Source organism: Fomitopsis serialis (genome assembly GCF_022376445.1).
Source record: "Fomitopsis serialis strain Sig1Antser10 chromosome Unknown B0H18scaffold_21, whole genome shotgun sequence".
In the NCBI taxonomy this organism is placed as follows: Eukaryota; Fungi; Basidiomycota; class Agaricomycetes; order Polyporales; family Fomitopsidaceae; genus Fomitopsis; species Fomitopsis serialis.
In genome coordinates, this window is record NW_025954981.1 from 248,065 (window position 1) to 273,153 (window position 25,089).

Sequence of the window (25,089 nt, forward strand, 5' to 3'; positions counted from 1 at the left end):
CTCATAGCCCGGGTTCGCCATGAAGCGACTAAGCAGCTGAACAGGGTAAGCGAGGTCGGGTCGAGTCGCGACCGCTAGGTACATGATCGCGCCCAGGGCCTCGCGGTAGGGGATTTTCTCCATCTCCTCTCGCTGCTCGGCGGTCACCGGCTCAGCTGTTTTGGACAACTTGCTTCCTGGCTCGAGCGGTGTACGAACCGGGTTGGACTCCTTCATCCCGAACCTGTCAAGCACTCGTTCGGCATATGCTCGCTGGGACAGGCGCATCGTCTTCTGTGCCCGGTCTCGCTCGATCAGGACGCCTAACATATACTTGAACTCACCTCCCCCGCTGAGCCGGTACCGCACAGCGAGTTCGGATCGTACAGTCGCCAGACCGGCTGCGGTGTCTCCGGCTTCCCCGATGTCGTCTGTGTATGTCGCCGTGATCGCTAGTCCATCGTCATCGAACCTCGCCCGTACGCACTCGTCCGCCCGCGATCGCGAGAAGCCTAGCTCCTGGTACGTCTCATCGAGATGTTTCCACCAGTCGTTACCTGCCTGCATGCATCCATACAGCCCACGTACCATCCTGCAGACGTGCGTTGGGAATTCCTTCGACACGTACCCTGCAGGTTGCTCCATATAGATAGCCTCCTCCGGGGACGCATTCAGGTACGCCTTCTCGACGTCATCCTGTGCCATCTCCATGTCCCTGACCACGGCCGTCGCACAGACCAGTCGCAAGGATTCGAACCGCACGACAGAGGCGTGCGTCTCGAAGTAGTCGACCCCGGGTATTTGCTGGAAACCTTTCGCCACCAACCGAGCCTTCGGTTTCCACTTCCCGTCGGCCTCTTCGTCGCCAGCGAACTTACGAGCATACACCCATTTGTTCCCTATGACGTTCATGTCTGGGGTGCGAGGTACGAGTTCCCAGGCGCCGATCTTCGCTAGTCCGCTGATCTCGCTATCCATCGAGGGCGTCCATATTTCCGGCTGCTGCTTTGCCTCCTTATACGTCTCTGGTGTCCGCCCGCCACGATACCATTTGACGCCATCGTCCTGGCCAGCCGAGACTGCTTCGGTGAACATCGCCAGGTATGCGCCTTCGGGACTCTGGTTACGACTCTTCTCCCCCGGTTCATCGTCAGCCCACGGCTCCCCCTTGCTCCGTGCTTCGGCCTCGCGTGCGTCCGACTCGTGCGATTCTCGGAGCTTTTGACTCGGCACAGTGGCCCTCCCAGATCGACGGGGTGCGACCACTTCCCTCGGTGCCTCAATAGGTGCGCTCTCGTCCTCTGGTGCAAGTTCAGGTTCGGGCTTCTCGACTTGGAGCGCCTCGCCAGCCTCGTCCACCGACTCGGGAGCTGGCTGCTCCGCCGCTTCGACCGACACTGTAGTGGGTGCGTCCTGGATCAACGTCCGGTGTCCCGGCCCCTCTTCGAAGATGACGTCCCTGCTCCGGATGATACGTCCGGTTGCCGGGTCCCATAGGCGGTAGTTGGCGTTCTCGGTGTAACCGACCATGATGCACTTGATAGACTTCGGGTCCAACTTGGTACGGGTCTCGTCCGGTACCTTCGCCCATGCGGTAGACCCGAACGCTCGCAGGTGCGCAACGTTTGGCACGCGTCCGAACCAGGCCTCGTAAGGTGTCCGTCCACCCTGTCGAGCCGACGCTGTCAGGTTCTTCACGTAGGTCGCAGTCTTGTAGGCCTCGCCCCACAACCCCACTGGCAAGCCCGCGTCGAACAGCATCGACCTAGCGTGGTCCCCCAAGGTACGGTGTCCCCGCTCTGCTACTCCGTCCTGCTGAGGCGTGTACGGGGTTGTTGTCTCGTGGATGATCCCGTGCTCTCGGGTGAACGCCGCCCAGAGTGCGTTGTCGAATTCGTGTCCGTTGTCAGTGCGATGCGACGGATTTTCTTGTTCGTTTGCAGCTCTGCCATCGTTTTGAAGCTGCTGAACGAGTCGAGGGTTTCCCTCGCTTCTTTGGTTTGTAGTAGGTCAAGGGCTTCGAAGGAGGACTTGCCGTCGTGGAGGGTCATGCTGTGGTAGGCACCGCCGAACGACGCCTCGCGTGCGCGCCCGGTCAAGTCGATATAGATACGTTCACATATGTCCTCTTCGATGCTCGACGACGTGAAAGGCATGCGAGGGTGCTTGCCTTTGATGCAGTCCTCACACTTCCCTTGAGGCATCCCACCGACAATCGCCATTCCTTCAACAGCGCCAGACCTCGCCATCTCCATCACCGTACGCTCGCTTGCGTGTCCAAGGCGGCGGTGCCAGGTATGAACGTCGGCAGCCTTCGCGTTCGTCAACGACGCTAAGGCGCGTGGGGAATCTCCTGCGCCCTGGTTTGGGATCGCCTTCCCGTCGACTCGAGTCAGGGCGACTTCGTAGAGGTTGTTGGTCGTCATCCTTCCAACGAGGATTGGTTCACCACCATCCTGCCCGACTATCCGCATCTCTCCACCCTTGATCTGAATGTTGCATCCTCCTGCGTCGATCCGGGACAGGGAGATGAGATTCGCAGCTAAGTCTGGTACGTGGAGGGCGTTTCGGAAGTTACAATGGACCGGCGTCCATCGATGATCATCTCTGCGTGGACGCAGCCAACCCCGATTATTGTGAAGTCTGCGCCTCGTTTTGCGCTATTTCCGGAGTGTGGTGTCAAGGGTAGATACTCGGAAAAGGAGGCTCGGTCCGTGAAGTAGTGGTGGCTGGCGCCTGAGTCGAGGTATGCCCGTATCATGCCATCGGACGAATCGAGCTGTGCAGGAGTGATGGTTGCCATGAAGACATTGTAGTTCAGTACAGCGTTCGGCGTAGCTGTAGTGACGTTGGCAGCAGGTGCGTTCGGAGTGGGATGAGCCAGGTCGGCAGGCGATCCTTTCTTCGGTCGTGGCTGTGACCTCCAGGTCGCCGGTTGCTGCCCCGCCATGCCTCCGCCCTCGCAAAAACAGCGCTCCTTTGAGTGCCCCTTCCATAGGCACCAATCACATATCATAATCGCTTTCGCGGCCGTCATGAACGCGGACGTTTGAGGCTCGCCCTGTCCAGTCGTTTGCGTAACCCCGAGTGGGTTCTGCGGTTGTCCGGTTCGCAACATCTCGTTGTCGTGGACGGCGAGAATAGTGAGGATAACGTCTTCAGGGTCGGATTTCGTGAGCAGCCCAGCAGTGATATGGTTATAGACATCGCCCATCGACTGACAGATTATGATCGCGAAGCGGTGGTCGGTGAGGGGTGAGGCCATCTCGTTACACGCCTTGCGACGACGGCGGAGTTCTTCGAAATGAGCATGGATGTCTGAGCCGGGGACGTACTTGCACTTCTTCAGGTACTCCTCGGCATTCATAACCGCCAGCTCGCTCCGTCTCTCCTTTATCGCCAGTAAAGCCGTCCAGAACTCGTACGCCGTAAGACCGAAGGGTTCGACCCCACAGATAGATAGGTCCATGTTGAGCGTGCAGGTTGCCTTCGCGTGCAAGTCGTTCTTGTTCCATTTGGCAAGCTCGGTCACTTCGGCTGGGGTGGGCGTGGCGCCGGCAGGCTCAGGCGCGGTCGTCTTTCCGAGCAGATGGCCTAGCTTTCCCTGCAGTTCGACGATAGTGAGGATTTTGCTCTTCCATTGCACCCAGTTGGTGCGATTTAGGTGGAAGTTCTCAGGGAGGATGATTACTTTATCCTTGTCGTCCGACATCGTGGGTATATGCGTTTTTCGGTGACTATATGCGCGTGAAAACGGTGGTTTTGCCGTGGAATAGTCGAAAGCGGGTGGTTGTGCCCTTAAAGCGTCGTCGGTTTGTACGAGGAAGCGATCAGAAAGACGAGACGGGGCTCATAACCTGTTAAAGTTACAAGTTCTCAGTCGCGTCCTCGTGGTACTCGACTCGATTGCTACTGTACCTGTTAAAGTTACAAGTTCTAATACTACAGTTTCAGCATCTTCGGACTAGAAATACAGTAGGGAATGAGCTTACCTCAGTCGCGTCCTCGTGGTACTCGACTGAGGTAGCTGGTGTCTACGCGCGCCCGTTACAGTCCGTTCGTCCATCACGTGTCCGTGTCGTCACAAGCGCCGCGTCACGGTCCCTCCTCAACAATTTCATAGTCAGACCACGGTTATCAAGTTTGCTTCTGAGGGATGGTAAGTGGTCATTGTTGTTACGTACTGTGCGTTCACCAGTCTCATGATTCTTCAAGGTGCGCTGCAATTCGGGTACGAACCTTTCACCATCTAGTGATACTGATGTACAACTAAGCCTCTCTATCACTGCAGGGCTCTGTTCGTGTTCAACTTAGTCATCGGAATCTTTCTTGTCAAATCGGTGTGTAAATGGTAGACCTTTGCACAACAGAGTCCAGCTAACTTATTCCAGAGCGGCTTCCTGGGCACGAACTTCATCATCCTCGAAGATGTGTAGGTCGTATTAATTTTGCGCATGTGATGTCTGTCTGTGCTGATCACCATCCGCATGTCTGAAGGGTCACAATCATTTTGCTGTCTCGTCTGCTATTTCATCTGCGCGAGACCCGACCACAAGGACCATTTTCAAGCACCTCTGAGTCCCAGTCGTCTCGCTCGACCTTCAGGGATGCGTTCAAGCAGATCAACGCTATGCTGCATGAACTTGAAGCGGCGGAGCCTTCGAATGATGACCAAGAAATACGTGACAATGTCGACGACCGCATGGATGACAACCCCGAAGTCTTACAAGACGATAGTGACATCGAGCTTTCCACGGCATGCACCATTGGCAGCGAGTCGCCCGATCCTCGTCACGGTCACCTCGATCAGGGCGTAGAATTGGACTCGGAAACATATAACTCGGCGCGCACCTAGTTACTGTTTGTATACAGCCTCGATCTGTTGACGAGCCTGAGTATACTTACTTACTCGACACGATACTATCTTGCCGCAACTAGTCTCTTTGTTACGATTGCGTTCGACTCCCAGATATATTCTGGGATCCCTAGTACTTACCGTCCCTAGTTATCTTGAAGTCCACTGGCCGCAGTGGCAGTTAACTAAACATATGAACTTGCCTGTTTGGGAAACCGTTGTATGTAACTAAGTACTTACCGGAAAGGGAGTGCTTGTTCCTCCATGTCTCCCGCTCTCCGACTCTGTTCATCATATAGATCTCGCGCAGTCTCGCGAACTCCTCTTTGGCTTTCTCCCAGGATGTATTCGCACCAGGATTCTGTACCCAGACCAAAGACGATGTCGCACGACATCACCGTGACTTTCCTCGGAACAGCCAGCGGCGGCGGACCGACCGAAACGCGCAATTGTTCAAGTCTCGTCGTGGATGCGCTCGGGAACCAGTCATTATGGAGTGCGTAATGATACAAAGACTCTACTCTGAGCATTCCAGGACGGGTGGTTAAGCAAATCATTCGCTAGTGGTGGATTGCGCGGAGGGTACCGTCAGGCAAGTGTTGCAACAGCCCTTCCGCGGCGGAGAACGTATCAGGCTCAGCACATTGACGAAAGTGTTCATCACACACATGCATGGTGAGTTCTCCTTGCTGCGCGACGTGTCGTCTTGTGTGCAATGTTCGACCAGTGGTCGCACTACTGGTCAAGACTGTCTCGGAAGACCGCTTTCAAGTTCCAGTTCCTTGTGTTTCAAACCACATGTCTGGACACTATGCACACAGTCCGTTTCTTTGACGGGCCTGGTCTTTTCTGGCTTGAAGCGTTCTTGAAATCTCGCTCTCGGCATTGCAGCGAACTACCTCCTGTGGCGCCCCTCTTCATCGCACGCGTTTACTTCGGCGATGGAGGCTCGTGGTTCATTTACTGTCTCTCGGGTTGTGCATTACACGGAGAGGCATGTTTGTCCTTGAGGAGCTTACAGAAGTTGACACGCAACTCATGTCATCATCCTATACCCATGTTTGGCCCGCTATTCTTTCGTGATGTAAGCCTCTAGACAGCATGCAGCGAGACATTCCAACGCAGTCGGCCGTCAGATGGTCCCAACAAAGTTTCTCTGTTTTGCTAGATTGGCCCTGTCCTCACCCACGATGATCGACGAGATCAGCCTTTCCTCGCGTCTGCGCGACACTCGCACGTTGTTGGACTCATTACCAGGTTCCCAATGGACATTTGCTAACGTCCTTTGTCACCCAAAGCCGACCACACAGCAGGAATCCTCACGCTGCTCCGTAACACGCTCGGTATCCCGAAAGCCAGGGCGCGCTCTCGCTCACCTCGTGCGACGGAGCTATCATCAACGCTCGTGTCGTCCATTAAGGAGGAGCCACTGGTAGCTTCGCTATCTACCCAAGACCCAGTGCCTTCACACATCGCCGAGGAACCTCGACATGTCCCCGAAGTCCGAACAGACCCGCCCCGCATCGAGATCTTCGGCCCTCGCGGGTTGCGACGGTTCCTGCGGCTGCAGATGCTCCTCACGCACACAAACTCCCAGGAACGTTACGCCGTGCACGAGCTTCTCACCGCTGATCAAGCACCCTCCTGCCCTGGCGACATCGCTCAGCAGTCCGACCCCGGTGCGAGCGAAGAGGAACAGTTAGCGGAGAACGAAGCACCCGGCCAGGACATCCGGTGCGACTCGCACGGCTACTGGCGAGGAATAGTCGTCAAACACGTAGGCTCCAGCTCGGGCTGGGTGGACTCGTCGTCCGACCAGAAGGGCGCCGGAAGAGTGATCGTCGATGCGGGCCCAATCGACCACCGCGATCCTTGCATTGGCTACGTGATCCGTGAGGTCCCTCACCTGCCTGGGCCTCCTGCCCTGCAGATGCCGATCCCCGTCCCGCGCAAGCTCGTCATTCTCGGCGACACGTTCAATGCCGATTCGCTCGTGCCACTTATTGACCCGCCTTCCCCTGACAACGCCGCTGCTGTGGCCAGTGGCAGTGCGATGCGACCGATCGAGGTCGACATGGACGTCGATATGGACGTACCGCCCGGTGACGCGTTGGCCGGTATTGAAAATGCGACTGTGGTGCCTGACGTGCAGAAGCTTATTGCACGGACACCTGTATCCTTACTCATCCACGAGGCTACTGATGCGTACATACCGCCGTCGGTGGATCCGCAGGGAAAGACCGGTCGCAACAGAACCGTGAGATGCCTCCTCTATGAGACAGACACTAATTCTGATTATGCACCCATTTTGCAGGCCGAGAGTGTGAATGCCAAGACGCTTGACAGGGGACATAGCACTCCCGCCATGGCGGGCGAGTTCGCACGGAAGATCGGTGCAGAGCGCCTCGTTCTCAATCACATAGGTGCTCGGTCAGTATCGATATATGTTCTTTGTTAAAAGGTTATGTTCTGATGCTGCTACAGCTTCCCTGCACCTCCCGCTCCGGTTCGTACGCCATGGGAGAGGTTCCAACTCGCATGCATGCGTGAGATCGAAAGACAGGCACACGCAACTTGGAGGCCCCCCAACACGCGTCCTCCCACTTATGTGACTGCGGCGTACGACTATTACAGGATTACCATCCCGCCCAACAGGTTGCCGCGCACTCCCGAGGACGAACAGGACGAGCAACGAGTAGAGCGGGACGTGTCACACCGTGAGACGCACAAAGAACGACACGAAGGACGATTCGACCGGGGAGGAGGCTCTCACACAGGGAGACAAACGGATCGACGATATGACGGCCATACTGAACCTGGATCTGGTCACGGTGGTCGGCCCTTTGACCCGAACAGCAGGGAGCTTCCTCCGCGGCCCGAGGCATCCCGATTTGCTCGTCATGAACTAGCCCACCAAACACGGGAGACGGTTGTCCTCACTAATGGTGTGGACTACGACTTTCCTCATGTGCCTTTCGTTCAAAGAACCGCTGTCGGGCGCAACGATGAAGGTCCTAGTGCACGGATGAATGAAAACGGCAAACGCGATCGTACCGCCAGCTCGGGAGATAGTACTCGTGCCCAGCCTGATGAGAGTCGTGGAAGGGGTTGGCGTGGTCGCGGCCGGGGTACAAGGGCTATACACTCTCAGGCGAGGGGAGATTATCGAGGTGAGCACGGTGAACATAGAGGAGAGTACAAACGAGGTCGCAGGTAGGAGGCTGGCATGGGTTGTCCCCCTCCAGATACCGTCGTTGTGGCGATGGGCTGTGTATATAATGGTGGAATAGTGTACGATAACCCTCATTCGTCGACGACAGAAATTCGCTGGTCAATGATTCTGAGAATGGGTATAAGCAGCCCTCCTTCATTGACCGATGATACAAGCATCTATTGTACAACTCCCAGACACAACGTTAACTAGAACGTTCACAATCCGATGAGGCTACGTGTTCATGCCATGACGTTCTCTACTCTCTGCTCAGCCACTTTCTCCCTATCCTCCACAATCACCTCCGCCGCCTTTTCATCCGTATCAGATGCGCTACTACTGGGAATAGCGGCTTCCTCCACTGCACCGCAGCCAATTGCCCTAGTGCGCCTCTCTGCCCTGGCCCGCTGCACAGCGGCATCTGCTCTCGGCACAGCACTCCACTGGATGGCGCTCGTCCAGCTTCCTTTAACGGCTTCGACCTCGCTCGACGTCTCGCTCCGCTCAGCGCGGAACATATCGTCGATCGACTCGAGCGGGATGCCGGACGTCTCGGGGTAGCACGCCCAGACGATCGCGGCGATGACGAGGTTGAATACCGCGAAGATGATGTACGTTCGCCACTTGATGTTGTCCAGCGCAGGCGGGGTTATCTCGACGACCTGTCCGGGAAAAGCCGTTCAGTCCACGTCTCGCGGGAGAGCTATCCGTCATGACTGCGTACCAGGAAGTTGCCGAGGAAGTCGGCTGCAGCGGCGAGTGCAGCACCCTTTGCGCGGATCTTGAGAGGCAGGATCTCAGCGGGGTAGACCCACACGGTCCCCATCCATCCTGTACGGTCGCATGCTCAGAATTGAGTATCGCTGCCGGTCATGGACAAACGTACCCCAGGTGAAGAATCCCTCGTACAAGAACACGAAGAACACTGCCGCGATGCTCGCACTTGGGGTGTCGACTGCGACACAGATGGCCTCAAGGACGAGCACGACCGCCTGGCCTACAGCGAAGATGAGCCACAGCTTGCGGCGTCCGACGCGGTCGATCGTGTACCACTGTCACCGCGGATGCGGATGAGATGAGACATATGGCCGGACAGGTGCCAAGGCGAGACCCACCGTAACGAAAGACGCGATGATGTACCACACTTGCAGCCAGCACCCGAGGAAGAGCGCCATTTGCTGCGACATACCCAGACTGGACTCGAAGAGCGTTGGGGCGTAGTACGTCACGATATTGATACCTGCATGGCATCAGCAAGTGAGCAGGTAGGACAGACCTCCGTGCCGGTGGGACACATACCCGTCAGCTGCTGCATGAACTGAATCCCGAGAGCGAGGTAGAACCGCCTGTTCGCGGAGATGCCGCCGCTCTTGAACAGGTCGCCCCAAGTACCCTCCTCCTTGCTCTCCAGCTCGAGCGCATCTAAAATCTCCTGTGCCTCCTTAACCACGATCTCGTGGTCGGTGGGTAAATTCCTCAGCCTCGCCAGGACCTATGTCTCCTTCGATCACTAGGCTTCTTCCCACCGAGCGAGTGCGACTCACCTCAATACCTCTCGCGGGGCTAGCCTCATGCCGCATCAGCCATCGAGGTGTCTCGGGCATGAACATCGTCACGAAAATAACATATATCGCGAAGACGCATTGGAACAGCAGCGGGAAGCGCCACTGCACTTGTCCGTCGTAGAAGAAGAACGCGTAGTTGATCCAGTACGCGATCATCAGCCCGAAAAGCATCGAAGACATCTGGCAGCATAGCTGCCACCCGCGATGCTCCGGCAGCGTCACTTCGCTCTGGTACACGGGCGTCACTGCAAGCACAGAAGCCAGATACGTGAGCGAGATTTCGCCGACATTAGTGGGACGGTGGGACGCACCGGAAGTAATGTATCCGACGCCTTCGTGGCGGTGGGTAAGTCTTGGCAAGCGGGGAAGGCACAGTCGCACGACGCTCACCTATCCCGGTCAGAATCCTGGCGACTATCATCTGGATCCTTTCGACGCAGCTACCCATCAGGATGGTCCCAGCGAGCAATATCGTCGCGCCGATGATGAGCGTCCTCTTCCGCCCGAGCGGCTCGGTCGTGAACGCCGCCGCAATCGCGCCGACGATCGCGCCAATGTCGTAGAGCGCGGTGATCGTGCTGACCATGATCGTGCTGGGGTTGCCCATCTGGTCGAGCCAGTACTTGGAGACGACAACGCCGGACATGACGCCCTGGTCATAGCCGAAGAGGCAGAAGCCGGTCGAGCAGACCGAGGTGAGCATCGCGACGAGCGCGGTCCCGCGCAGGCCGTTCACGCCCAGCTTCGTCGGTAGAATTGTCATGTTGCTACTCGACGTCCGACGAGTATTTGCAACAGAGAAGTCTTCAGAGCCGCAGCGATGTCGAGGAACGGACCGTGAGCTTAGCGGAGGTTCTCCGGCTGCTATGCTTGCTTTATATATGAGCGAAGCTCGGGACGACATGCGTGAGGTCGCGTTGACGCGGTAACATGGTCATGTGCGAAAGTGCGGATACCCGTCAAACAGCAATGAGACGATGGTACGGCCGCTCGGGACGGTCACGTCTCACAGGATTCGAGGAGCGATCTAACGCATATAGCATTCTGGCGAATTTGTGGGGTTACGCGGAGGTCCCGTGGGTAGACTTAGTGACTTACGATTGACTTACGAACACGCGTATCGTATCATGTCGCGGGCGCCGGTAGATGGACACGCAAAGCCGTGCCTGGAAGGAAGTGAGTCGTCGAAGTACCAACTAATGAAGAACAATGAGACGCACACACTTCATAACCTCGCTGTCACCGCATTCGAAGAGGTTGATAGCACGATGCCGGTAGCTTAAGCGAAGAAAGAACAGGGTTACCAAATTAGTCCATAGGAGATCATGCTGCCCGAGTAATGTGACTTACACGTTTGGAGCACGAACCGCCCGCGTGAAACTTGAGAACGATCTCTTCCTAAGTTGTCACAGGATAGACGCAAATGACATGATGTATGAAGATCGTCAGGTACTTCATATACGTCAACAAACGCGGTTGGGTAAGGCACACTACTCGATGCAAAGATCGACGTGCGGCCTGCGAGTCTGGGACCGCTCTGCCCGCGGCATGCGATAAGGACGAAGTCAACGGCGTGGCTTGCGACGGTGATCTCTGTATGTGGGTAAAGAACGGCTTCATATTTGTCCGGATGTCGTCTGCAGACGCCGTGCGGGTTACCAGAGGAGGAGGAGGAGGAGGAGGAGGAGGAGGAGGGGATTCCATTTAGTCACGATCGCGCGCCGTAGGGCTCGCCACGCGTGACAGCGCTCTCTATTTACATGACAGCCCCCGTACTCCATAGACCCTTGTACTGTGGTGCGATGTGTTCTCTTTCTACACTATGTATCGAGGCATGTCAGCTGTGGCTACCCTCCCCATGGCCGGTGACAAATTATGGCTCATGTGAGGCTGTGCTCAACGGGTACATGCGCGTGAGTTGTACACATTAGAAGGGCTACACTCACCATACTATGTATGCACTATACACCAGGAACGAAGAAGCCAGGACTGGTCACATACACGCGATATGTAGGCTCAAAAATCTGTGTGATTCGCGACACTCACTGCTATTTGTTGCTCGCCCCTATGAACGTCATTGAACAAGAATTTAACGGTACATAAAATGATTGATACCTGCGGGGGATATGCTCCGCCTTCATGAAGAGGTGAGCGGAGGAGGCAAGACCGTGACGGACGTGGCGGGCCGGCTGTAGTGCGCGCGATGAGATCGGCACGGATCAATGTCGTGGGATGGATCACTCGGGACCGAGTCGACTCTGCAAACCACTCGAGCGTTCAATCGCTTTCAAATGCTCACGTTCAGCAGCTTCAGCTTCTATTGATTTACTGACCGATGTATTCCCAGACTTGAGCAGTCACAATCCCACCAACTGGATACAGCTCTGAGACAGTGAGACAGCCCTTCGTCGTAATGGACAGCGCACAATTTCACGCAGCGGTACATATTACTGGATCTGAGTTTGAGTCTCGCACCGGCTCAGGCTGACGAGTAGTGGTCCTTCAGGTGTATCACGTCGTTCGACAGATACCTCCACAGCACGTAACATCCTACGGTAAGCAAAGCCAAATTAGCTCTCTGATACGGCACCGCTCATTCTACCTTCCAGGACACGTCGCGAAGCTCATCGGCATGCCCCGCCACTCACGACATGTCGGACAAGGTACGCTTCTAAGTTATCACCGCCCCCACCTTCCCGAACACACCATGATCCGCACCGCGCTGAATTCGGTCTGCCAGCCCTGAAGTTCGTCTCGCCCGACGTACAGCCCCCCATCCCCTGGTACCGCGTCATCTCGTCTTCCGGCGTGATCTCCTCGCGCGGGCCCGGCACGAGCGGCGCGGACGTGCAGCGCCAGGAGCTCGAGGCTGAGGGCATCGAGGTCAGCGTCGGGCGCGTGGGCGACCTGCGTGTCGACATGAAGCGGTACGGGTGGTTCCCTGCGCCGGGAACCGTCGATACGGGGGTAGACTTAGACGAGGGTGAGGCTGATGCTGGCGGGACAGCTTCTGAAGACGACGACGATCAGCCTGAAGAACAAGAATGAATAGGTCTTGTGACCCGAGTGTCTTGGTTTTATGTGACGTCTCGCCTCCTGTGTATTGTGCTTTTCCCAAAATTGAACAGATCATGGTAGTCCTATCAGTGCTTGTACTGGGCACGCGAGTCTTTGCTACTCTTACGAACGAGAACAACGCGGACAATGCGCCGTCCAGCAATATATACATGTCAAACGATCCAACGACCTATCCACTGGCCAGTTTATGTCACCGGCGAGCGTCACGACGATATGCAGAGCCTGCAGACTTCAGGTTGTTGCTCAAGTCGAAGTGAGAACGTTAGGAAACCACGACACCGTGATGCATGGTTATTGACCGACGACTCATGAACGACTGCCGACGTTCAAATGTACAACACGGGTGGCACATGAGGCTTTCACATTAAGTACTACTCATGAGATAGATCAATGGTCCGAGGAACATGCTAAGTCTGATGTCAAAGGCAACGAGATGGTGACATGTCAGTGACCGCAACTTGCGGTCTACAAACTGATAACGGTCCGATGAGAGACTGCGAACAGCCCTCACGCCGACGACGTGGCTTGTGGAGGCACGGCAGCGCTCGATGACTCGGCGAAAGTGAGGCTCTGTTTAGAGGGGTCAAGTCAGACATCCATTAGAAAGCTGCCAGCGACATTGAGACACGTACCACGATCACTGCGTCGCCGTACGTTTGAATGAAACGGAACGTGTCGTCGGTCAGGACGATCGCGTCTTGGACGACCATTATCGTGGGCGCAGAGGAGGCTATTAACCCAGACATGTCAGCCACGCGTCGCGGACCCAGCGCGAAGACCAGGACGTACTGCCGTCAGTGTTCACCCAATGCGCGGTGAACGCGCCCGTGGTCGGGTCGACCGACCAGATCGCACTTTCATAGTCCTTAGCCGTGCCCGACGCAGCTGAGAACGAGTTAGCGCCTCTCTGCGGGGGCGCGCCCGCAGCCGCTGTATTTTCCGATGCATCGTCAGCGAGGTATCGGGGCAAATCCAGAGCAGAGATCACTCACACTCCTGGGTACCACCGAGGTACACGTAATTCGGCGAGTTGGAAGCCAAGTTGTCCGAGGAGCTTGAGAACCCGACGATGCCACCAAGGTACGGGTAGGTCGAGAGGCCGTTCTGGAGCAGGGAGACGTGCGTCAGATGCTCATCAACAGACTACGTGAGATTATATGGAAACGCACAAGAGTCTTGAAGTTTATCGGGCCGTAACTAACGGCACCGTCGCACTCCTGGTACTGCACCTGGAGGGCCTCCGACGCGTCGGTCGTCACCGAGTACTCGCCGAAGCTGTTCGTCTCGGAAGACACGTAACCGTTGTACGACCCACCGGTCAGCTCGAGTACACCGGTGTGAGCCGTGCACGTCGGCGTCGGAGTGGGACTGGTGCTCGTGGCGGTATCAGTGCTGGTCGTGGTATCGGTACTGGTAGTAGTGGGAGTGTCGGTGCTGGTGGCGGTGTCCGTGCTGGTAGGGGTATCCGTGCTGGTAGTGGTGTCCGTGCCGGTAGGGGTGTCGGTGCTAGTACTGGTAGTGGTAGGTGTCAACGAAGGTCCACCACGGCCCGCCAGGCGCCGACCTGCACAAATACCCGGACTGTCAGGGCATGAACATATGCGACATTCAGAAACGCACTGGAGCGGAGCTGAGGGCGCGCGGGATTGAGACCACGCGCAAGACGCTGGGCGTTAGTCAGTGTGCGAGGCGTATGTGCCAGACGCTTGACATGGACGTTCGTCGGATTGAACGTGAGCTTCTCGTCGCGCAACGAGTTGGAGCGCGCAACATGTGCGGCCACGCCGGTAGCGAAGAACGCCACGAGGAGCGCGAGGAAGACGGAGCGCATATTTTCAGGAGCGTATAGGCTATAAAGAGTGACGAATTCGAGTCTTGAGCGAGAGGATGGCTTGCACGGTGAAGCCTGGGCAGACAAAGAGGAAAAGAAGGCCCCAGCGCGACCCCGACGCGCACGGGCACTTTAAAGCGGAAAACAGCGTCCGAGGTACATGTTGCGTCGAGACCGTCTATCAGGCAGTGGATCCGGGGATGGGTGCCTGGGACCCGCATTTAATTAAGCGCGGCGTGCCTTCAAGTTCAGGTCGAACAAGTAGCGCTGCAAATGGGCCTTGGTTTCGTTTTCTCGCAGCGACGCACTAGCATGGTTTTTCTTCCCCAGAGGACCTGCCCCGTGCTGCGTCCCACTGCAAGCGTCCCGTCGATGGACATACGGAGGGGGGCATCCAAAGCGAGCGCTAAATGCACTTGCCTGAAAAAGAAAGATACGCTGATGCGCCATGGTAGCTCCCGCCAAGATCCCGCCAGGGCGCGCAGTCGGGTGCAATAACCAGCCAATGAAATCTCGGAGTTGGATCTCAGCGATGAAATAAAAATGGGGAAAGTTTAGGGACATACCACCATGGGCTTGGCATGAGCGGCCAATGTGGACAGCAGCAATACCCTGAGAACTGCGAAAATCACTTTCTCAGACTGACAGAATTAAGGCGGCGTTGCTTTCGCGTCTTAGTCAACATTCAGTCGTTCTACCACGTCATGATCAGCTAGCACGAAAACACCCGTTTCTGGCCAGCGTGACTACTATGGTGACTCCTCAGCGCTCAGCGCTCAGCTTCCACTCTGTCAATGATAATATTGCTTAGTACGCACCACGTCGCTGATAAAGCTCGGCTTCAGACTGTACGAACAAACCTCCTCGAGTTAAGGCCGCATACCGTTTGCGCCCACTTCGGAGGGCAACTACGCGTGGGTCTAGTAGGCGTCCAAGGGGGAGTTGGACGCATTCGAGACATAGTGATTTGCATTGGGAACAATCTCCACCAGTTGCCACCAGTCGCGAGGAAGTAAAATAGTTGTGGTTGTGCAGGCTTGCGCAGCGGCAAAGTTGTTGGCAACTTGGCACAGACACTGTCGGAGGCAGAATGCCAACACGTGTCGTTACCACGCCACAGACGCGTCCAAGTTGGACGCGTCTCACTGGTCGTGTTCTCAGTCGCGTTCTACTCTGTTCTCAGGCTCCTGCGTGGGTACCACGAACATCCATGACGATGACGTTCAGTGGCTCCCAAGTTGTATGCAAAACTCGTTTAGAGCAATCGTACTGCAAACGACGAACGCATCATCCACGCAGGTCTTGCCAGCCTAAGGGTCGGACGCCGGCTCATCTTTTGCTTCGTAATATAACTTAATTTACTTGTCGCGTGCCACCGTTTCTCATGAACAGCTCCTATGGTTTTCTCAATCAACATTGATAACCGTATTCATGCGAGCCCAAATAGTACAGCTAGCTCCAGAACTCAAGCTTGTACAAAGGTAAATGCCACAACGCTGCTCGACCCGTATTCCGCCTCGAAAGCGGCCGCATCGCCGGAGAGCAACAAGAAGTCCTCCGGTTCGTAGTACACGACGCTCGTCGCGGGCGTACCGCGGTCGGTGTTGACCCACTGTGCGGTCACCGCGCCGTCTGCACTGTTCACGCGCCAGATGGCGCTCTCGACGTCCTCCTGGCGGCCCGTCGCAAAGGTGAAGGAGTTGGCGGCGGATTCGGGAGGCGAGCGGGGCGCGGCTGGCAAATGCATGTGGTCAGCGCTTCAGGTTCGTGGACAATTGAAACAAAGAAACTCACTGGGAGTGACCCCCCGAAGTAGGCGTAGTTGGTCGAGCCGGGATCGAGGTTCGGGGCCGTGTTCGCAAAGCCAGTGATACCGCCGAAGAAAGTGAAGTCGGCGATACCGTTCTGAGAAGCCGATGCGGCCAGGTGAGTGGAAGCGATAGCTCGGATGGGTCAAACGAGTCTCACCAGGGTGACCAGATCTACAGGCAAGTCGTTCCCGCAGTCAGCGTACTGCACCTGCAGTGCATCTCCGGCGTCCGTGGTGATGCCGTACTCCCCGAACTCGTTGGGCACCCGCGACACAACGGTTCCCAGTGGGACGCCAGTGCCAGTGACGAGGAGCGTACCCGTTCTGGTGGTGCATCCGGGGTTGGGGTTTGGAGCAGCAGACGCGCGCGCGGCGAGGCTTCGAGCTGATCAAGAGGGGTCAGTAAAGGTGTCACAAATCCCGACAATGATCATACCAGAACGATAGAAGTTGGGCCGGTTGGGCGAGAGTCCCCGCTTCAGCCGCTGGGCATTCGTCATCGGCACGACAGGAGCCATTTTCATGGTCTTCAGGGAGACGTCCAGGGGGTTCAACAAGTGGCCTCCTCTGCTCGAACTGTCGGAGCGGCGAGACAATGTGCGGCTGGGAGCCGGGACTTGGCTAGCTTGAGGCAGCGCGGAGGCAGCGCTGGCGAGCATGACCGGCCCCGAGAGGAGGGCGAGGAGGATGGCGAAGGCAGTGGTACGCATTATGGAGGTGTTTGGAGAGGGTATTGGTTGTAACGAGTGTGGGTGTGGTGTCCGCGTGAGCTGGCCCGGAAGAGTCTTGAGGAGGACGGTGACGGCGAAGAAGAGAGAGATGGAGGCTGTTGTCCAGGATCTGCGCCATTTTTATGGACTGGGATGTGGCTGACATCGCGGCTGCGACGAGGATGGAGGTCAGCCCTGGTCAGCCTCTCCCTACATCTACGCACACTTGCCCAATTGGGCCAACACGCCAGATTACGATCGGATCGTCTTGGATCTGCAGATCTAGGACGCGCTCGACCTTTAGACCCCCTTTGATTGGATGGCCATGCATGCATTCGATGATGTATGAGACGGTCATGTGAACTGACGAGCGAGAGAGCAGTGCAGGCAGCGAACGAACCCCTAAGGTAAGAGGGAGGGAGTTGGAAGACGAGGGCTCGAGGGCGGATGATGAGGACGAGGACGAAGCGGAGCAGCAGACATCACCGGCTTCTTCGAGTTGGGCTTGTGTCTCGCCCGCGTCGAGGTCTATCACGGACGTTGTCGCGGATATCCGCGTCACCCGGGTCCTGGAGGCGACTATAGTAGAGTAGAGGAACGCACCAGGCCCATCGCAGAGGTGCGAGGGCCCTTTCAGGTGAGTGCTAATCCATGTCTAGTCACTGCACGATCAGTGCAAGTACATTGACTTGAAGCCTCCCCTCAGACAGCTTTACTAGCTCTCCGCTTGGGCCTCTCTTCAGCAATGCGCCCAAGAGACGATTGAGCCAGCCTCTGCGACGGCTCGTGCACGAGCGCGTCGGCGGCCGCCCGGGTTGTCTTGACAGCACAGGCCCGAGGTTGCCACGCTCGCGAGGGCGAGAGCTTGACGGAACTCGTTGGTAGCGCGGTCCCGTGGTTCGCGCTCGTGTCGCGGTGGGCCGCGGGCGCGCATTTGCATGGAGAGGATCTTTAGAATGCACGTGTGTGGCGACCGCAAGTAGAAGGCCAGTCGGATGTCTCAGGAACGGGATTGTGGTGGGCGGTGGAGGAACGCGAGTTTCTGAGACGTACGGTAGGGGTGGAGGCGACTATGCAGTCACGGTCACGGGATGCGGCACATCGCAATGAGTGCCTTAGCCTATCCAGAGCTGCGTGTGAGAGTGGTCGGAGTGAGTCTAGCTAGGTGGACGGATGGGTCGGGAATGGTCATGCTAATAGTATAGCGCTGAATCTACTCGACAGCATGCTGATGTGCTCCGAGGCATTGTATTCTTTTTTATGTACGACGACATGCGGCGTAGCGGCATACATAGTACTGGAAGATGGTCAGACAATAATAGCAGTACCATGACTCCGCCCATCTCCATGCTGTACTTGAATTTATGTAGACCAATCCTCCCGCCGGTCCCTCCGAGCCCATGTGAAGTACTATCGCCTTACACAAGGGTCGCCAATTTGCCTTCAAGTCAACTTCGAGTTCTCATGTTACAGACAATTTGTGATCGACACCATGAGTCGAGCTTTTATGTTGTAGCACAAAAGGGCTTGCGATGACATTGAACTTGAGGCCCACCATGTCATGAAGGGTCGAGGAAAGAAATGAACGGAGGCAACTGGAGGCGATCGGTCACACCGGAGACATGGGCTAGGATGAGGTCATCTCAAATTTGACCCAAACACGTGCCTATATCGAGCCAATGGGACGTGATTTTGTATGGCCGGAAACCCGAGCATAAATTCAAGATTTATGTTGCAATATGGGCTTGTCTTATTATCAATGGCCCAAATGAAGCTTATGCGCCGGTCTGAAATTGGTCAACTGAATTGACTTTCCGCTTTAGGGCTATCAAAGATCCTGAATTTGGGGCAAAGAATTTCGGCCGTCCCGAGAGCGCATCGTATATGTTGGATTTGGTTCCGCATATGCGGCGACCTCAAACTACGTCCCATTGGCTCGATGTAGGAATGAGTTTGAGGCGAATTTAGGGCGACCTCGATCTGGCCCGTGTCTCCGGTGTCAGAGCCGCTTGCAGTGGTCGCTTATCGGGCGAGGATCTCAGCCACCCTCTCAACGTTTTCCATCACACCGTCGCACAAATTCAACGGCACAAGCAACGTTGCTTTCCTGCGACCCCCGACTATCATGAAGTGTCAATTCTGTAAGTCCAGCTTAAGAATAAATCATGTCGGACTGTTTGACCGAGTAGCTTCACCTGGCCAATATCAGCCAATATCCATAACTGCCAGTGGAAATGAACCGGCAGTGCCCCAGGCTGGAGTCCGAAGACCGGGGCCGACAAGAGGGACAAGCGGGACAAGAGCATCCATAATCGCATGTTGGCAACGTGGCCGCAATGTACACCCACGGGTTCTGAGTCTAGGTCTTGGGAAAGAGGTGAGCTCGATGTTTTAATCGGTCATACACCGTGAATATATCACTTCAACCAATAGAAATGGCAGGCATGTCATAGCTAATGACCATCCGGCCATGGTTTCCGCCCACTGACAGGGCCCCCGGTTAGAGGCGAAGATGGCATCCTGATCCTCAAATGTCAAGTTTGGGCCTTCGTGTTGGGATCCCGTCAGACGACGTTCGGTTCTTAGTCTGAATGAGATCAGACCTCTGGGCATACTGCGGTACGTTGTTCGGACTTCATGTCAGGCATAATTTCTGCAGACATCCATGGGATGGAGGGGTCAGACCCCTAATTACACGGCACCACTTGTGTTGTCTCGTCTATCACCAAGTAAGGTGCTCAGGGGGCGGCGGCATCCGAGGTGTGGCTAGATAGATCATAGCGCGAAGCCAGACATCGGGCCAGGCATGCGAAGAGAGCTGATACATCTATGAAGTAGTGGCCGATAAACGTATGTTCAGTACAAGCTCGGTGCTACCAGTGGCACGGAGCTCGCGAGCGCCCGGGTCAGGCCTTCCTACATTTGTGCGGACGGTTCACCAGCTCACTCCAGAAAGCCCAAACTTGCCCGGATGAGGATAAATAACTAAGGGTCTTCCATGCAGATTGGAGCGTGACTGCGGAATAGGTGCGGGAACTTATATGTGAACTCCTGCCATGCTTCGAATTCCCACCGATGGGCCGTGTATTAGTCGACCGCGCTGGCAGTGCTTGGGCAGTGCGAGTAACGTATGCTTGTAACCATGGACGGCTCGCTGGTCGCCTCCCTCCTCGCTGGCCTCGTCGGCCTCTACGTCCTTGCGGACTATGTCTGGCCCAGTAAACACAGCGTAAGCTTCCTTATCACTCTCGCTTCGTCAACATGTTTGCTGACCTATCCCACTCCCCTACTACTGTATCTGTGCTATGGACATTCTATCGACCGACTCGACCTGTGCGACATTCAATGCCTGCGTAGCTCGCCCATATTCCGACAGTGGGTGGTCCGTCCTTCCCGATTTTGTCCTCCCTCGGTGCATTTCGCTACCTATTCCATGCCCCGGAAGTGCTGGAGGAAGGTTATGTCAAGGCGAGTTTCCCCGCATATTTGCGCGCGTTGTTGCGGTATCGAGTCAAGCCATGCGCGCTGCGAACCCATCTATGTGCAAAGGGGAGGCTATTGATGGCGCTCCTGCTTTGACGCCACTTTCACGCGCGCATCGTTTATCTCGTCATGACGGCAATGTGCTGACTCTGTGCTTCACCGCAGCATAAGGACGGTTTCTTCAAGCATGCAGAGATCGGCCGGATGCGCTGGAATGTCGTCGTTTGCTCTCCCGAGCACATAGACGAGTTGCGCAAAGCGGCTGATGACCAACTCTCATTCCAAGAGGCAACAAACGAGGTGAGTATTACCAGAACCTCTCTACATTCGTATTAAATTAGTATGCACCCGCCCGTAGTCGCTACAGGTGGATTATACGCTCGGCCCCAGTGTTCACCTCAACCCGTACCACATCCCGATCGTTCGCTCGAATTTGACGCGCGCTCTGGGTGGGCTCTTCCCGGCGCTTCGTGACGAAATCGACCACTCGTTCAAGACTGCAATCCCTGACGCAGAAGGCACGTAAATATACAGTTTGTATGTCTAGGTTCTTTCATTGAATGTAATGGCTATCTCAGATTGGACCAAGGTCAATGTGTACGGGTCGGTCATGGATATCGTGTGCCGGACCAGCAACAGGCTATTCGTTGGGCTTCCTCTGTGTACGTTCATTCGCTAGAACCGCAAGCATTCTTGAACAATACAGATCCTATCTGACTTCCAATCTCTTTGCAGGTCGCAACGAAGACTATTGCGCACTCAACAAGAAGTTCACTATCGACGTGTTTACAGGAGCCCGTATCATAAATCTGTTCCCGAATTTTCTCAAGCCGTAAGATTGCCCTGCGCATCATTGAATTGAGCAAACCATTAATTTCTCGCTGTCATAGGATCGCAGGACGTCTATTCACCAACGTCCCGAAGAGCATCCGCCGCGGCGAGAAGCATCTTGCCCCCATCATTGAGGAACGCTTCAAGCACGAGCAAGGTGACGAATGGGAAGGCAAGCCGGTACGATCTCTTCGCTTCCGTTCATGAGACCAGTTCCTGAGTTCACGCAGAATGACATGCTTCAATGGCTCATCGATGCAGCCGAAGGCGAAGAGCGCAGTATTCGCGCTCTGGTGCTGCGCATGCTTACAGTGAACATCGCCGCGATCCATACATCCTCCATCGTACGTCAGGAAGGGCTCTTGATGGTCCTTCGTCTTCCATATTGAACATTTTGCCAGTCATTCACTCAAGCCCTTTTGATGCTCTCAGCGGATCCGGGATATCTGCCTGCTCTGCGCGAAGAAGTCGAGGCAATCGTGCGCGAAGAGGGCTGGACGAAGGGCGCCATGAACAAGATGCGTCGTGTGGACAGCTTCTTGAAAGAGACACAGCGTTTTCTGGGCCTGGGCGCAAGTGAGCGTCATCATACTCTTCCGAGTAACCTTTGACTTACCGTTCGACTTTCCTCCGCTCTATCTCGTAGAGTCCATGGCACGGAAGGCACTGCAAGACTTCTACTTCTCGGACGGCACATACATTCCCGCTGGGACGATCATTTCCGCGCCTTCGCACAGTCTCCACCACGATGGCCACTTCTACGACAACCCGGGTGTGTTTAACCCGTTCCGCTTCGCTCGCATGCGGGACGACGACGGTGAAGGCACGAGGCACCAGATGGTTGCGACGAGTACAGACTACGTCCCGTTCGGCCACGGGCGGCATGCATGGTGCGTTCAATCCTCCTACTCAACTGCTGAACGAATCGTTGATACTATGTGCTTGTAGCCCTGGCAGGTTCTTCGCCGCGAACGAGCTGAAAGCTATGCTGGCGCACTTCGTCGTAACGTACGATGTAAAGTCAGAACGCGCGAGCGACGCGCCTATCGGACGCTGGTTCGGGGCGTCGCTGGTGCCTGACCGCAGTGCAGAGGTGCTGGTTCGCAAGCGACAGAACTGAGGGTGTACTCCTTCTGGGATGCTCCGTCATTTATATTGATGGCTTTGAATAGACGTGAACTTCTTCTGCCTGTGCCGCCACACAATTATAGCCATGGATTGTTCATTCACTTGGACTCAGATTCCACACCGGTGTACTTCATGCCTATCATGTAGGCTCGCGATGTGTGGTCATTCGATGATTCTTTCTGTAGGCGTATATAACCACATCATGACTGTATGTTCAGTTCACTGCCGGACCCTGAAGTACGCCTCACTTCAACTTCAAGTTCTAGCCTGAGTCGAGAAGTTTTGAACACTGTGTCTCGTTCGGCTGACAACGCAGACGTGTAAACGTGTCAGCGAGTGACTGACATCTGACCTCATTGTCAAAGGGGTCGGCAAGCGCCTATCGCATGCTGGTAGCACTTCGCCTCTCATTAGACCTCATCGCGCCTGACGGTTTGATGTCGATGCCAGTGGCAGAGGTTGAATTGCGGAATCATTAGTACATCACACGCGCATACGGTACAGTTTGTAACCCTGACTCCTAGTAGTCACTACAGTGTTAGGGTACCCGACGCCAGCCTGACCAGCCTGGCATTCTCAAGCTCTCCTAGCAGGGCGGAGACGTCTTGCCGATCTTCCGTCATTCTGTAGCCTGCTAGCTTTAGGTGAGGGAACAGTCGGTCGATTGTCCTCGCTAAGCGTACGGGCTCTTCGATTTCGACGTCGCTCAAGGAGAGCTCCTCCATTCCATGGTTCAGGTCAGGGTAGGGATCTATGTCGGAAGCGAGCGAGAGATGGGCGTAGCTCAGATCAATCCGGAGGAGAGTGGGACAGGCGTGAGCTAGCTCAGCGATGCCTTGCAACGATGGCGCCGTGACAGCATTGGGATCCTCCAGAGACCTCGCGTTGGACCACTGCCAGTGTAAGTGCAGTTCCTCTAGATGCGGCCACGCTGCACCCATCGCACGCAGGTCGTCGTCACCCACTGGCTTCGTTTGAGAGCAACGGAATTTCCGCAGACCTTTCATGGCGAAAAAGGGCTCCGCGGTTGCAAGAATCGGTTCAGCAATGGCGAAGTGGGAGTCATCGATGATGAATGTGTCGAAGGTCGCGGTGCAACTGCTGAGACATGTCCCGATACAATCGCGGGTCTCATTGGAAGACCAGTAGTCTTCGATGTATAAACCGCCTGTGAGCTCGAGAGATCGTAGCCTCGGAGGTGAGATCAACCGGAGTAGGTCCGTCCCTTGGTTTCGATGTCCGACCATGAGATGCGTCAATGCCTGAAATCCTTGACACTGGTCTGTTGGCTGATAACCAGCCACTGCGCTGGGTAATGCGACCTGCGTGAGGTGTCGCAGTGACCCGATCGTTTGGAGAACGGTCCATTCTAGGATGTACGGTGTGCCGGAGATATCCAGAGTGCGCAATCGCTTGAAGTCGCCGAACGACGAGAGAAGCAGCGTGGTTTTGCATCGTGGGATTTCGAGTTTCTCGAGGGTGGATGATAGCGTCAGGATTTTCGAGGCGACTCTCTCTGCAGCAACTTTTAGCTCGGGGTCTGTTGTGAATTGCGGTCCTCCCAGTGTATGGATAACAGCGATGGCACCAAGAGCGGACTGAACACATACGCGGACGCCGTCGTGAGACAACGGAGAGACCGCAGATGAGGCATGAACCCTCGGCCGAATGTCTCTTCGAGGATGGTAATGACGGTCGGATGGGTGAGATGCCCCGGAGGTCAAGGGCCCACACAAAACGAGCGTAATGAACAAATCGTTCGCGGTCTCGGGCGGATATATCACCAACAATAGTCTAAGAAATGATTTGTTGAATAAACAGATACGACTGAGAAGCAAAATCAGATGGGCTCTCACCCATTGAGGTCTCGCTGTGCGATCGAGCTCGTCATAACTTGAGTCGGGGGTATAGCTTGGTAGACCGATAAGATAGACAAGAGCGGTTTCAGCGATGGCAGGTATCTCCATAACAAGGTCATTGCAGGTTTCGAGAGGGAATTGCAGGTGCGGGCGCATCGGGCGAGTGTCTGCATGGTATCGTTGTCCTGATATTCGCCTTCGGCTCTCGACAGGCAATGTCGCATGATGTGGTAAGTGATGTCGATGTTGTACAACGCAGAACCTTGAGGGGAATCTTCACTGGCCATGATGGTCAGCAACAAGTTGTGGAGGACGGGGAGGATCGCAACTCGGAATCCCAGCCGGGTGGTATTCGTGGCGGACTCCTAAGGCCGTACTACTTATCACTGCCATCAGAACAGTGAAGCAGGTGACCACAGAACAAGACTTCACTTCTGCGCAAGTGAGACACATCTGGAACTTGTCACCGCTTGAGCGATGCGTATCGAAGGCTGTGCGGCGTAGGCCGACCTAGGCCGACAGCCCAAACTACTTGAAGTAGCCATAAACTGCAAAGTTCGGTGCTCTTTGCCAGCCTTCTAGTCTCGTAAGTTTCCATCATGATCGGATACATCAGTCGGGTATCATTGGGCGTACACTGTACACGTTCGGTATCTCCCAAATGGCACTCCGAACACAACTCGGCGAGGACAGCAAGGAGGATCGTTACGAGATTTCGCTAATGCTGACTTTTTGATCAAGCTCCGGAA

At 55.6% G+C, this 25,089-nt stretch overlaps 8 protein-coding genes across 8 annotated transcripts; 4 read left to right on the plus strand and 4 right to left on the minus strand.

Moving 5' to 3' along the window:
• Positions 1-4,181: 4,181 nt before the first annotated feature.
• On the plus strand, positions 4,182-4,834 carry B0H18DRAFT_1117573 (uncharacterized protein; the record flags this gene model as incomplete). The annotated part of the gene is made up of 4 exons (XM_048033608.1): positions 4,182-4,210; positions 4,271-4,319; positions 4,371-4,411; positions 4,477-4,834. 4 exons carry the CDS (start codon positions 4,182-4,184, stop codon positions 4,832-4,834), a joined length of 477 nt encoding a protein of 158 aa, XP_047895243.1.
• Positions 4,835-6,024: 1,190 nt separating this feature from the next.
• Positions 6,025-8,124, plus strand: B0H18DRAFT_1117574 (uncharacterized protein; the record flags this gene model as incomplete). Its single annotated transcript, XM_048033609.1, has 5 exons — positions 6,025-6,091; positions 6,148-7,091; positions 7,149-7,264; positions 7,319-7,884; positions 7,940-8,124. 5 exons carry the CDS (start codon positions 6,025-6,027, stop codon positions 8,122-8,124), a joined length of 1,878 nt encoding a protein of 625 aa, XP_047895244.1.
• Positions 8,125-8,164: 40 nt separating this feature from the next.
• Positions 8,165-10,856, minus strand: B0H18DRAFT_998337 (uncharacterized protein). The gene is made up of 10 exons (XM_048045494.1): positions 10,831-10,856; positions 10,709-10,776; positions 10,001-10,654; positions 9,922-9,942; positions 9,590-9,855; positions 9,345-9,537; positions 9,161-9,285; positions 8,932-9,097; positions 8,770-8,876; positions 8,165-8,707 (listed from the first exon to the last, which is right to left on the minus strand). Exons 3-10 carry the CDS (start codon positions 10,512-10,514, stop codon positions 8,288-8,290), a joined length of 1,812 nt encoding a protein of 603 aa, XP_047895245.1. The 5' UTR covers positions 10,515-10,654; positions 10,709-10,776; positions 10,831-10,856; the 3' UTR covers positions 8,165-8,287.
• A 1,043-nt stretch (positions 10,857-11,899) lies between these two features.
• Positions 11,900-12,853, plus strand: B0H18DRAFT_998343 (MGMT family protein). Its single transcript, XM_048045495.1, has 4 exons — positions 11,900-12,050; positions 12,117-12,165; positions 12,220-12,273; positions 12,351-12,853. The coding sequence occupies exons 1-4, from the start codon at positions 12,024-12,026 to the stop codon at positions 12,656-12,658; spliced, it is 438 nt and encodes a 145-aa protein (XP_047895246.1). The 5' UTR covers positions 11,900-12,023; the 3' UTR covers positions 12,659-12,853.
• A 96-nt stretch (positions 12,854-12,949) lies between these two features.
• B0H18DRAFT_1209967 (uncharacterized protein) lies at positions 12,950-14,519 on the minus strand (the record flags this gene model as incomplete). Its single annotated transcript, XM_048036344.1, has 6 exons — positions 12,950-13,258; positions 13,321-13,418; positions 13,478-13,618; positions 13,681-13,792; positions 13,858-14,252; positions 14,309-14,519. The coding sequence occupies 6 exons, from the start codon at positions 14,517-14,519 to the stop codon at positions 13,196-13,198; spliced, it is 1,020 nt and encodes a 339-aa protein (XP_047895247.1). The 3' UTR covers positions 12,950-13,195.
• Positions 14,520-15,984: 1,465 nt separating this feature from the next.
• Positions 15,985-16,988, minus strand: B0H18DRAFT_874265 (uncharacterized protein; the record flags this gene model as incomplete). The annotated part of the gene is made up of 4 exons (XM_048040339.1): positions 15,985-16,253; positions 16,310-16,424; positions 16,488-16,714; positions 16,766-16,988. The coding sequence occupies 4 exons, from the start codon at positions 16,986-16,988 to the stop codon at positions 15,985-15,987; spliced, it is 834 nt and encodes a 277-aa protein (XP_047895248.1).
• Positions 16,989-19,836: 2,848 nt separating this feature from the next.
• Positions 19,837-22,547, plus strand: B0H18DRAFT_222524 (cytochrome P450). Its single transcript, XM_048037193.1, has 11 exons — positions 19,837-20,268; positions 20,397-20,507; positions 20,688-20,822; positions 20,881-21,040; positions 21,101-21,184; positions 21,258-21,354; positions 21,413-21,533; positions 21,584-21,697; positions 21,755-21,929; positions 22,000-22,243; positions 22,302-22,547. The coding sequence occupies exons 1-11, from the start codon at positions 20,170-20,172 to the stop codon at positions 22,471-22,473; spliced, it is 1,512 nt and encodes a 503-aa protein (XP_047895249.1). The 5' UTR covers positions 19,837-20,169; the 3' UTR covers positions 22,474-22,547.
• A 367-nt stretch (positions 22,548-22,914) lies between these two features.
• B0H18DRAFT_998363 (uncharacterized protein) lies at positions 22,915-24,924 on the minus strand. Its single transcript, XM_048045496.1, has 3 exons — positions 24,773-24,924; positions 24,338-24,719; positions 22,915-24,275 (listed from the first exon to the last, which is right to left on the minus strand). The coding sequence occupies exons 2-3, from the start codon at positions 24,625-24,627 to the stop codon at positions 23,012-23,014; spliced, it is 1,554 nt and encodes a 517-aa protein (XP_047895250.1). The 5' UTR covers positions 24,628-24,719; positions 24,773-24,924; the 3' UTR covers positions 22,915-23,011.
• Positions 24,925-25,089: the final 165 nt, after the last annotated feature.